General features: G+C 33.0%; 1 protein-coding gene across 1 annotated transcript in view; it reads left to right on the forward strand.

Annotated features, from left to right (window-relative positions):
• LOC115882502 (sex peptide receptor-like) overlaps positions 1 to 12,277 on the forward strand; it is a 52,443-nt gene extending 40,166 nt beyond the window's left edge. Inside the window, exons 2-3 of the mRNA XM_030900586.1 lie at positions 5,765 to 6,757; positions 11,823 to 12,277. Of these exons, the coding sequence (XP_030756446.1) occupies positions 5,765 to 6,757; positions 11,823 to 12,022 (1,193 nt within the window). The 3' untranslated portion in view covers positions 12,023 to 12,277. The remainder of the gene's footprint in view (positions 1 to 5,764; positions 6,758 to 11,822) is intronic.
• Positions 12,278 to 13,115: the final 838 nt, after the last annotated feature.

Below are 13,115 nucleotides of genomic sequence, written 5' to 3' on the forward strand. Positions count from 1 at the left end.
CATACCACCTGTGACGTCATACGCCATACAAAAAAATATCCATATTGTTCAATTGCCACTAACAAAAAAAGACCCAAAAGAGGGAAGAATTAGGACATAACCCCAAAAGTTATGTCAAATCATCGAGCTTGACATTTGAAAAATTATTTTCACATTTTGACACAATTAAATTTCACGGATGACACAATCTGTTTGACAATTTGAAATTGGCGCGCAGAGCTTGCCGACCAATGGTGCCTTTTATCACCTGTGACGTAGTGACCAACCTGCGCAATATCATACCTTGTTATAAGTAATTTTGAAAAATTGAACCATCAAAGTAGATACTACTTGTCATGGTACAAAGAATACAAGGTATGATCGATAGCGGCTCCAATTTCGTTCAGTTCGCGCATACCACCTGTGACGTCACTAGGAAAATGAATAAATAAAAATTAAAGAAAGTTGACAGGAGATCTGCATTTTTTGGGGTTATGGTTAAGAATTGTTTATTTTTAAGACAAAAGTTCGTTTAATTTAATAATTACTAAAACCAGCAGTTCCAAAAAAATATATTTAAAAATAATAATTATCTATTAACATGGATTTGGACTTTGGGCCATAATAGGTAAGAATACTAAATTTATTTCTATATTCGGTACCTATAAAATTGTTTATTAGGTTTTTAGTTTGCGATGTTTATGGTAAATAATTTTCATGTTAATTGCCTCTGATTTCACATAAGGACAGAGATGAGGATATAATATATGGAAAAGTAACCACAAGAGGAATTGTTACATCATTTAAAAAATGTTGGGAATTTTATTGTTTCCCATCGAAAAGTAGAAAATGCCAATTCAGATAAATGTATTGTAATTGTGATAGAAGTAATTCCAAGGGTGAAGTTTATTATAATTAGTGGAAGTAATTCCAAGGGTGAAGTTTATTATAATTAGTGACCTCTGCTTCTTTTTATATGTAGATGTTTCAGGTTTTGAGAATAAATCGGTTGAACGAAACCCAAAATTTAGAGAAAGTATTTGCATACCCAGAATATGCCCATCAAGGATTATATAGCTCAAATTTCCTTTAATGGTAGGCAATTATTCAATGCAAATTAACTTTTTAAGTGACTGAAATATTAAATAGTTTACAATATGGTATATCATTAAAAATATATTACTTTTAGGTACAATTAGGGCCTGATACATTTCAAAAAGTAGAATATTATTTTATATTAAATGAGGTATTGTACCAACAGTCAATTTATATTAATACCGGAGATGAAAAAATAACAGAATAAATAGTTCTTTTTTTATACTACAAAAATAAACTATAGAATACAACAGTATTTAAAAAAATAAATAAAAAGTTATGTCCCGGCCGAGATTCGAACTCCGGTCTCTCGCTTCCTAGCCCAACTCCTTACGCACTGCTCCACAGTAACTTGCTTAGCGATAATTCAATGACGGTATATAAACAAAAAAACAGGTTTATAACAATATCTTGACGATTTGAACTGGCGCGCGGAGCGTGCTGACCAATAGCGCCTGTTATCACCTGTGACGTAGCGACCAACCTGCGCAATATCATACCTTGTATTCTTTGTACCATGCTACTTGTGTCTAGCCCTAGCAGGCAACTGTTAAGCCCAACCAATCACGTTAGAGTTTTTGACAAACGCAAATGAATTAACACACTCCAAATAACCACGCTAACCAACCTGATTGGTCAAGCTTAATAGTTGACTGCTAGGACTAGACACTTCTGTAGATACTTTTAACGATCATCGTCTTTAATAAGTTGATCAACTTAAGTTGATCAACTAAAACCGATTTGTGAGCACGCGCTTTAAGCCTAGCGTAGATAACAATTTTCTTTTGAACTGTTAAAAGATAAATTTCCAGGTCGTGAATAGTTGTTTAATTATTTTAAGCGGTGAACGACTCGCTCGTATATAGATTTTTTATTATTTATTTTCTCTACAAGGCAAATGACGTTGCTCGTTGATAATAAAAGCTTGAATGTGTGTATACATACAGTGGCGTATCCAGGATTCATGCCTGGGGGGGGCAATAAATTTTTAATATTATACCTAAATATATATTTTTTTTACATTAACAAGTAAGTACCTACCTAATTACAGCTGGGTACTATGGTAAATAGTAGGTATAAATAAATAAAAAATATATTTTTCTTAGGAAAATGGTTTAATAAGTAACATTACATCACAAAACAACAAAAAATAATCATTAACACAAAAATTAACCGAAAATTAAAGAAATAAACAAAAGGCCAAGTGAATAAAGAAAAAGCACATATACAAATAAAATTAAATAACAATATCCAGCTTTCTGGTTTGCCTGCATTTCATTAAGTACCTCTTCTGTACTAACAGATATTTCTGGATACATATACAAAAGGGACAAGCCATTTAGTCTGTCCTCACTTACAGTGTTACGTAGGTAGGACTTTAACAATTTTAGGGTTGAAAATTTCCTTTCAGGTGTTGCCGTACTAACGGGTAAAGTGCAAAATTTTTTTAGTAAAATAAATATGTTAGGAAATAGTTCTTGATCACATATTACCAGGGCATCAATTGCGGAACTTGGGTAGTCTTCTGGTGCATAGTCTTCAAATATTCTATGCCAGAGCTTAAATTCAGCCGAAAATACAGAAAATGAAGAGTTTTCTAAGTCGTTTTTATAAAAAATCTAGCATATATTTTAGATTTGATACTTCATAATCGGGTTTTTTATTTAAGGAAGGAATAAGAGAGCTAAATGACCGTAGTATGTCTTTGTGTTTAACAAATCGTTCTTCCAAATGTAATACTACGTGATCTAAAAAAGGAATAAAGATTGATAATCTGTAATAATCTTGAGCAGTTTCAGTTTTAATATTCGGCCTGTTTTTTTGTCTACTAGTTATTGTCGGGGTTTTTTAATTTCCTGTCCAAACAATTCGTTCATGTTTCTGTTTGCTTCTGTAAAAATATCTGCGAAGCTGGTATTTACATTATTGTTTCGTATATTTTTAAGTTCTTTTAAACAATTTTCGGTCAGTAATATTGCCTTACATAAATCAATGTTAACTGACTGCAGCTTTTTTGATAAAGGAGTAGTAAAGGCAAAAATAAATTCAGTAACAAAAAGCGCAATGAGAAATTCTGATGTACTTAAAGTATTTAACAACAACTTTGCCCCACTCGAAGTTTCTTTTTCTGGCCACTCTGCTATTTCCTCTAGCGCCAATACTACGGGATTCAAAAGCTCTTTCATTATGGTTACGGAGTCTTGTCTTTGAACCCATCTAGTAGGACAAAGTTGTTTCAGTCTATCTCGTCTTGATTTTTCATTATCCGGCAACTCATTTACCTTAATAGTTAAAACATTTTGACGTTTGGGAGTATTAAAAAAATTGTACGCGTTTTCAATAACACCCATGCAGTTTCGTACGGCCGGAACTGAGCTTGCATCAGATATAGCAAGGTTAAGTGAGTGTGACACACAATGTACGTACAAAGCTGTGGGATACTGGTTTCGAATAATAGCTTGTACCCCGGAAAATTGACCACTCATTGCCGCTGCCCCATCATAGCCTTGGCCTTTAAGATTATTTAAATCTAAGCCCCACTTTGTCAAATTTTCGATAATTATGTTCGCTAAATTGTTCCCGGTAGTTGAAGTTACTGGAATAAATTGTAGAAACGACTCTTTAATGGTCTTATTATAATTAACGTAACGAACGCAAAGAGAAAATTGTTCAATTTTGGCCACATCAGTGGTCTCATCAGCCAAAATCGAAAAAAATGTTGCAGTTTTAACTTCAGCTAATATTTTTTGTAGAACAATAGAATTACATGCATTTATTATTTCGTTTTGTATTAGGCTGCTCAAGTACGTTGCGTTCTTCGCACAGTTTAACAAGTGGTTTTTTAATACCTCATCCCCGGCCTCGATTCGAAATTTTAACAATGCCCGAAATATACCTTCACCAGGCGTGCAAGAAGATAATGCATCTAAGTCTAATGGTCCAGAATCTCGATGCCCTCTTAATGGAAGACCATTTCGACCGCAAAATATAACAGTTTTTATAATAGGTGATAATTTTAACCTATTTTCTTGCGCCTGTTTTTGGCGACTAGAAAACACTAATTGTTCTACTGAGTTTTGCCTATTTTCTAACATTTGTTTTCGATTGAAATAATCTAAAACCGATTTTTTGTGGTATTCAGCCTTGTCATGAAGACTTAACTTTTCAGAACATTTTTTCCATTTCCGATAAGGCTCAGAACAAAGCATGCCTACCTGTTGACCACTAGTATGTCCAACTTGTTTTTTACAAAAAAATGCACAAAATTTACAATAAACTCCATCTTCTTTTAAAGAATATACTAACCACTTATACTGATATAAATATTTTCTGTTAAATTTTCTCGTGTATTTACCTTCTTTTTTCGATGGAAACCCAAAATTTATCGGCGGTACCCATATCTCGTCCATGATTTTTATGCACTGATCATCTTGTAATAGTTGTAATTTACTTGATAAAATGTTGCTAATGTCATTAACAGGAAACCGATGTTGTATTTCTGAGCGTAGCTCCGACTCCGTTGAAGATGTAGATGGTTCCTCCCCTAACTGCAAGCCCAAGTTTATGCCCAGTGAAGCATTGGCTGCAGACGATGTAGAAGGCATGGGATCACTTCCATATTGTACATATTTCGCTGCAGACGATGTAGTAGGCATGCAATCACTTTCATCTTGTACCTTTACTTTTTTAAGAAAGTTTAATAAATTACTTTGCCCCGTCCTTTTCATCTTAACAAAAAAAAAAGGATAAAACGATTTTCGATTTTAACTAAGTATCTAAATTCTATTAAATTACAAGCAATCGGGATGCGGCTGGATCTGGAATTTGCCGTCTGTCAAGCAATCAAAGCTTCCTGGCTGTCCTTTTCTTGAAATATGTCTTGTTCTCTCTGTTGCACAATGCATTGTTTTTTCTAATTAAATTGGTCCACTTATTCCCGAGGGTATGCAATACAACACACATGGCCGTTTTGCGGGTTGCCTGAATCATGCGATACCAAAGTGCGATATAAAGTTTAAGACATTAAGAATATAATGAATACGGAGATGTAGGAGTATTCCCTATTATAATTATACGCCTATACAACAATATAAAAAGAAATAAAAATAAAAATCTATAATGGTAAATTGCATTATAGTTTTTGTGAATTTGTAGTGGCAAAATATAAACTGGACAGCCGCGTGTCGTGTCTGGAGGGGGCAATTGCCCCCTTTGCCCCCCCCTGGATACGCCACTGTATACATACATATATGTATAGATTTCGAACACACTACTAAATATTCGTACAGGATATCGATTTAAGAAAATGCCATTATCATAAGTTTGTTTACAGTACTTGCCCCTTGGATATACACATTTGAAAATAAATAAGAACCACAGAATACATCTCAGAGAGATAAGTAAATATAGAGACGCGCTAAGATATAAATAATAGTGTATGAAGTCAGTTGCAATATCTCCATTTTAGACATATTTGTTGAAAAAATTAACATGTAAGTTCATCTGCATCTGATAACTCAATAATGAAACTGACTCTGCAATAGCCTATACATTATCTTCTAATTTTTAACATTATCTATAGTAATACTAGTTTTTATATAATAACTAAAATAACTTTCAAAACTCTTTGTATTTTTTGCTAGTTAGTGATGAGCAAAACATTTTATTTAAATTATTTTTTCTTTCACAGGTTATGAAGATTATACTGATATGAACCACACCTTACCACCCACATTCGAAATGACCAACTACAGCTACTGCGACTTAGAAGACTTCAGAACTCACTACCAAAAGCACATCCACGGCTACCTCAGTCTCACAGTTTGTATTTTCGGATCCCTAGCAAATATTTTCAACATTTGCGTCTTGAGAACCAAACATATGAGGTCACCTACCAACTATATCCTCACTGGTCTAGCCATAGCAGACCTCCTAGTAATGTTGGAGTACATTCCTTTTACTATTCACCGAAATCTACCTCCAAATCCCTTGTATTATTCTCATTTTAGTTATTCTTGGGCTATATATTACAAGTTCCATGCTTCATTTACTTTGATTCTCCATTTCATAGCTTGCTGTCTCACTATTTTACTGGCAATATGGAGGTACGTGTTTGTATCAAGGTTACAGGCCAGCAAAATTTGCTCAGATGAAACTACAACTGTTATTTGTATCATGCTGACTTACTTGGCCTGCTCTTTAGTTTGCTGCCCGATGATTCCTTTCTTAAAAATCATAACCTACGAACAACGATGTGATAGAACGGGTATTATAATAGAAAACAAAGACAGTTACAAATATAACTCTTCAGAATTTTATAACTACACAATTTATCTTCTTTCTCCTAATGATCCCTTAAAATTAAGCGTCTGGGTTTACAGTGTACTTCTCAAATTAGTTCCTTGTGCATTGCTGACTGTACTTTCATACAAAATCATATCTGCCCTGATTGAAACAAGGAGAAGAAGATTGAAGCTGTTGGGGTGTAACATGGAAGCTATGGAGAAGAATACGAAAAGTCATACCATTCAGTTGTACAAGGAGAATCAGTCGGACAGGACTACGAAAATGTTACTGGCTGTGTTGATCTTGTTCTTGGTGACTGAGTTTCCTCAAGGAATACTGGGACAAATCAGTGCATTGAAAGGGGACGTGTTCTTGAAGGAATGTTATAATAGTCTAGGTTAGTAAGACAGTAGATTAAATTAAATAAACTATTTTTTTTATGCTTGCTTCATCTACGTTATCATAGTTGGAGCTCATAAGTTTTTTTAAATAAAAAAACAGTTGAGGTTGGAACTTTTGGTATTTAAAACAGCAAAATAAAAACAATAACCTAACCAAATCAAACGAAACCAAATCAAAATTTACCACAATGCACTAAAACATTTTTGAAGAAGTTTCAATGTGAGAGAGCTCTAGCGATGATCAAATGCAAGACCAAAACTTATCTTGGTCTCTCTTGGTCTTGCAGTCTAAGAAGTAGTCTTGATCTCAAAATTGTACATGCTTGGTCATCCACTGGAAGTTAGAGGAGTGGAATTTTCCTTTGATTGGATTAGAAAAACATTTTTCATTTTTCTTTTATTGTTTATTATTATAATATTTACATTGTTAATATTTACTTTGGCGCCTGTGTCTCATGTTATATTCATCTCTCTACAATTATAGATTTGATAGAGTATAGCATCCATTATGCGTGTCTTATAAAAATATCTTGCTATATTTCAGAAGCATTAATATAATACGAAAAATGATTATTGATGTAGTGCACTTTTTTAAGTATCTCTAACTAAACTATAACTTAACTAGCATTTTCTCTGTGATTTTTAAAATAGACAACGATATTAAACGTTTCCCAAACGACGACACATACAAAAAAAATCATAAATGCTGGTTCGTAAACAAACACAAACATCATTAAAGATTTACGAATGTGTATATATGTTGTTTTATATTCTCATCTTTATTTCACTTTGTATTTTAATGTAAAAATACTTCCCTTGACATGTGAGAATAATTTCCGAAACATCAGTTTATTTTAGCATTGGCTTTTCTTTAGAAAAACATCAGGGGTATAAATCAATAGCACTTTAAGGATGCCACTAAATGTTTTTTTTTCTCAACCTTGCATTATATTAGCTGGAAAATCTATATTGATTTTGATGACATTTTGTTTTTTTACTAAACTAAATCGTAATAATACTAAACTATTTCTTAAAATATTTATTTGACTTACCCAGAGTAGAGAGAATGAATCTGTGGCACTAAAAATATTTTTTAATTTTCAAGGAAATGTCAAAAAATATAAATATTTAAATTTTTTTGGCGAAAAAAAACGTTGCATGCGTGATTCTGTGCCAATATACTTTCTGTAAAAATACTGACTCTTATTGTAAAGACACGCTGTATAATATAGCATACTGAGTAGTTCGTCTATTATAGATTTATATCAAACCATGCTGGGTGCTACTAAAAGTATCGTTTACAGATTTCTCTTAAGAACAGTAAAGGAACATCGCTTTTAAAAAAATGTCCGTGGACCATACTTTTGTTGACATCGGGTCAATTAATAATTTTCCCAATCAGCTCGATATATTGATAATGTTACCAGTATTACTCATCAAGCAATACTACTCTTATATTAATCAATTAACCCGTAAACAAACATATATACAATTTTATATACTAATTCATTATAATAAAATTAAATCATAAAAATATTGTAATTATATTTCTTAAGTTTAAATGAAAAGTTTTGTTCTTAAATATCTACTATACATATTATAAACGCCTGTTCAAATATTAATTTTGTGGAATATGTATCAACATAAAACGAGATGTAATTAACGAAATATCATCGTAACTACAGCTATTTCAGAAACGTTTAGGTTTACTTATTTCACTGAGATTTATGAAAAAAAAGTTCTTTGCCTTGGGTACAGATACCGCCATATTTAGGAAATAGCTCAAAACGAAACAAAATTGAACGAGGCAACAAGAAATGCCCAAAAAATCCCCCACGCCCTCACGAGTAGTTTTCAGGCGATTCTAAGAATCGAAAAAAGGTCGAGGAATTATAATATTACTAATACGGATGAGTAATGAGTTATAATGAGAGAGATTTTATGATTTTGCCTGGGGTAAGCAACGTTTCTTTGCCTAAATTATATGCACTGTTATTCTGAATTTAACTTATTCTTTCATATCATTACAGTTATCTTCTAATTACTTATTAATTGCATATGACTAAAAAATTTAACGAAAAAAAGTAAGAAATAAGAAAAGAATAATAATTTATTTTTAATTAAAAACAATGTAATTAAAATGTACTTAACTCCCTTAATAAACTCAAGAAAAATCATAAAATAAATTGAAAAAAAATAATGTAAACACAGGAACCCAATATCTGTTGTTATAAAATACAAGATATTCGGCAGTAAAAAAATGAAGGCGTTTCTCAGCTTTAATTTATTTGGAAAATGGGAAATATATTCGGTAAACAATAAGATATTACAGAGAAGAAAAAAAAAACAATTCTCTTGTTATATTATTTAATTTAAATGGAAAGAAAACAGAACAGACATGTTGCTGTCTTTGATTAGAAAGAAACATACAAAAATATATATACCGGGTGCGTCTCAAAAGTGGCTCACCCCAATAACTTTTTTTATTTTTTCAGAGAAAAAACGAGATTTGGTATGTTAGTATATGTCATAAATTAGGATTGATTGACGTATTCATTTGTTTTCCTGTTTCACCGGAAATGACTACAACTTTTGATTTTTAAATGGCACACTCGGTATTTTTTTATTTATTATTATATTATCGATAGAAAATGATACTCTGAATCGAATGACGTGCCAAATGTCAACTTTTGACATTTTCGCTTAAAACAAAATTGTATTTTAAATTTCAATCTAGAGTTTCACGGCTGTGTTAAAAACACTAATTTTTAATCAAGGAGCCTTGGTAAAATAGATTTGATAGTCTAATGTTTTTTTAGTGTCTTGTCCTGGCCGGTTCAAAGATGCCCAAATCGTTTTTTTAATCATATTTCAATTTTTTCAAATGGAACGAGGGTGGCTCATTAGTATATTTGGAAAAACCATTTTTTTACGAATAATTTGGTACCATACACTTGGTATTTCGAGTTAAATTGTCGTTATGAACCGCATGTTATAATTTGAAATAAATCATAATAATATGCGAAAATGTCAAAAGTTGACATATGATATGTCATTCGATTTAGAGTGTCATTTTCTATCGAATAAAGTAAAAAAATACCGAGGGTGAAATAAACGAACTAAAGAATCACATTAAGGAACAGCATCGAGGCATCGCAGCGTCAAACCGCATCATACTTCAAGGGTTTAACACGTTGTTAAATCTTTGAAAAATACATTTTAAGTTATTAAGTCTGTGTCCAAATCAATTTGTAAATAAAGAAACGATTTGTTGACATTTTCTTTGTATATGTTAGGTCAAAACAAATCACAATCTATTTGTTTAGTCTATCTTTTACATGTCTATCTAGATAATATTAAACTATTAAATTGAAGTTATCGTATCTTGTTAAAGTTGGTAGTTTTGTAAATTTCTCCTATTTTAGTATTCAAAATTAATTTGTGTTCAACTTCCTCTGTAATCAGAAAACCAATTTTTCACTATCAATAATATTTATAAAACGCTGTTAGAGCTGACATGTTTCTATTTTCACTTCAGTTCCTTAATTTATGAATAATTAGAACTGTTTTTACAATGTAACATTCCATTTTTGTTTATCAATTTGATGTTAAAAATAACTTTTTTCAATTCGAAAACAATTTTCTACTAATTTTAATCACGTTGCAATTTCTAAAAATAATATTGAATAATTTTTAATATACCTAATTTTATTTAAAAAGCTTTTGTTTTACCCTTTTCTGCGGGGTTTTTCTTTTTTTTTAATCTTATCCTATAAGTAAATTAACAGAACGGAATTATAATGTTTTTATTTCAGAATCTCGTTTCTCCGATAAAAATATTTAATAAAGCACAATCCGGCTGAGAACAAGTTATTAGCTATAATAAAACAAGAAAAATGCGAACCTACTTTTATTTTCGTTTATTTTTATCCGAGAGACTCGTAGAATTTAATTGAATTTTAAACCACGTAAAAAATGCGGAAGTTTTTGAAATTCTTTTGTTCTTGCTCATATATGTATCGTTTTCTATTTTAATAAAACATGAAAATGTAGCATAAAGCCTATTTTTATACAATTAAAATTCTCATTAATTATTTTTGTATTGTGCCAGAGATATAGATGTGGAGAGAATGAGCATGAACGTGCGCAGATTCTAATCATGGTGGTAGCCATGTTCGCTCTTAGGGCTACAGGGAGAAGTCAGAAATTAATAGTGATTATAATTTTTTGACCGTCATCTTTGTAGATGGCAGATTGTATTGGAGGGGGGAAGTTAATCACCGCGATCTCATAGATCTATTGTATCCCTCTTTCTTGAGTTATAACTCATCATATAGTGGCTGAGAAGGATTTATACTGGTATAGTTCTCCATCTCCGATCAGTTGTTCCAAAATTTATGGCGTGCATGGTTATCGTCTCGGGACACTCAGTGATTGGGTGTTCTGATATTCTCTTATTTTCCTGAACTGAGCAGTTTATAACCCCGTGACAGTCCGAAGATTATTCTTACTTAAATCATATAAAATCTTTGATCTTTCTCGGTCGCAAGTCTTGTGTAATTTCTTCTAGTGTCTTAGACCGTCTTGGTTACGGACGGAGTCTTCCAGGTTCTTGAGTTCCGCTTAAAGGCGGTTTACACTTGGGAAGCAGAACGGTTATGGTCCATTTAGTGGAGTGTTCTCTCCTTTTCTAGCTAGATAGTTTGCTTTTTCATTGCCTTCTATCCCTCGGTAGGCTGGACTGCAGAGTAGGAGGACTTTATTTTCTTTGCCTAATTTTTTCAGGTTCTCTAGACATTCTTTCACCAACTTCGAATTGATGGCTACTGAGTTGATCGTTTTTAATGTTGCTGATATCGGATCTCATGGCTGTTTCTTGTTTTCGATAGTTCCCATCTAAGATAAGTTGTATACATCTTTTGATAGCGTAGATTTCTGCCTGAAGGATGCTGTGATAGGTGCTCATTGGTTCGGTATTTAGTTTAGATTTAGTATTATATAAGATTGATTTAGATAAATTAATTTTAGATAATTTTATATTTTTTTTTCTTAATTTTGTAGGTGAAATCATGGACATTTTGGCCTTGATAAATTCATCGATCAACTTCATCCTGTATTGCACGATGTCCCGTCAGTTCCGAGTGACATTCGAGGAGATGTTTCGCATCAAAGCCATCACCAACTGGTTCTACATGAAACGTACCAGCAACAGGAACCTGCAGGAGGAACACGCTGTAGAGACGAAGACTTCGCTGGTATAGCAGCTACAGATGGTTAGTGTTTTATAGAAGAATGACGAACTGAACACTATAAACACTTATTCGGATGTGAACACTTCGGTGCTGTGAACTTTATTAAAAAGTCTAAAGAACTAAAAAAAATATTTCATATCGAATCACATATAATTTTGATGTACTATATTTTTGGTTCTGGGAATGGGACCCACTACAAATTTAAGTTAACTTAGGGCATACCAAAAATACCGTATGATAAAAAGAAAACGGCGTCAAAGACGACTGGGGAATGTAGAATGTTTAGTAGGGGAGTTAATCACCGCGACCTTATAGATCTATTGTGTGTTCCCCTTTCTTGAGTTATAATGAGTTATAACTCATCATACAGTCTCAGGGCTTTAAGTAAAGCCAGTATCTGAGACGGCTCCACAGAGGCCAGCTCTGCATCCTCGACATCAGACGTACCAAGGTTTATGGCACGAATGGTCGTCGTCTCGGCGCACTCAGTGATAAGGTGTTCTGGTGTTTCCCCATTTTCCTCACAAAATCTGCATTCGCCGTTGTTTCTCAGTTTTAGCCTACTGAGGTGTTCTTTGAGGAGACAGTGTCCTGTTAGAAACCCCGTGACAATCCGAAGATTGTTTTTACTTAAATCAAGGAAAACCTTTGATTTTTCTCGGTCGTAAGTTCTGAGGAACTTTTTCGAGTGTCTTAGACCGTTGGAGGACACCCATTCCAAGTTACGGATGGAGTCTTCCAGATTCTTCAGTTCCGCTTTCAGTTGGTTCCCGTTTGGAAAACAGAACGGTTCTGGTCCAGTTAGTGGAGTGTTCGCTCCTTTTCTAGCTAGATCATTTGCTTTTTCATTGCCTTCTATCCTTTGGTGAGCAGGCACCCAGAGTAGGAGGACTTTATTTTCTTTGCCTTATTTGTTGAGCTTCTCTAGGCATTCTTTGACCAACTTCGAATTGATGGTTACTGAGTTGATCGCGTTAAGTGCTGCTTGACTATCGGATAGGATGTCAATTTCCTGTTTTCGATAATTCCTATCTAAGATAAATTGTACGCATCTTTCGATAGCGTAAATTTCTGCCTAAAGGATACTGGGGCAGGTGCCCAT

Source organism: Sitophilus oryzae, unplaced genomic scaffold (genome assembly GCF_002938485.1).
Source record: "Sitophilus oryzae breed Bouriz unplaced genomic scaffold, Soryzae_2.0 scaffold_177_pilon_pilon, whole genome shotgun sequence".
Lineage (NCBI taxonomy): Eukaryota > Metazoa > Arthropoda > Insecta > Coleoptera > Curculionidae > Sitophilus > Sitophilus oryzae.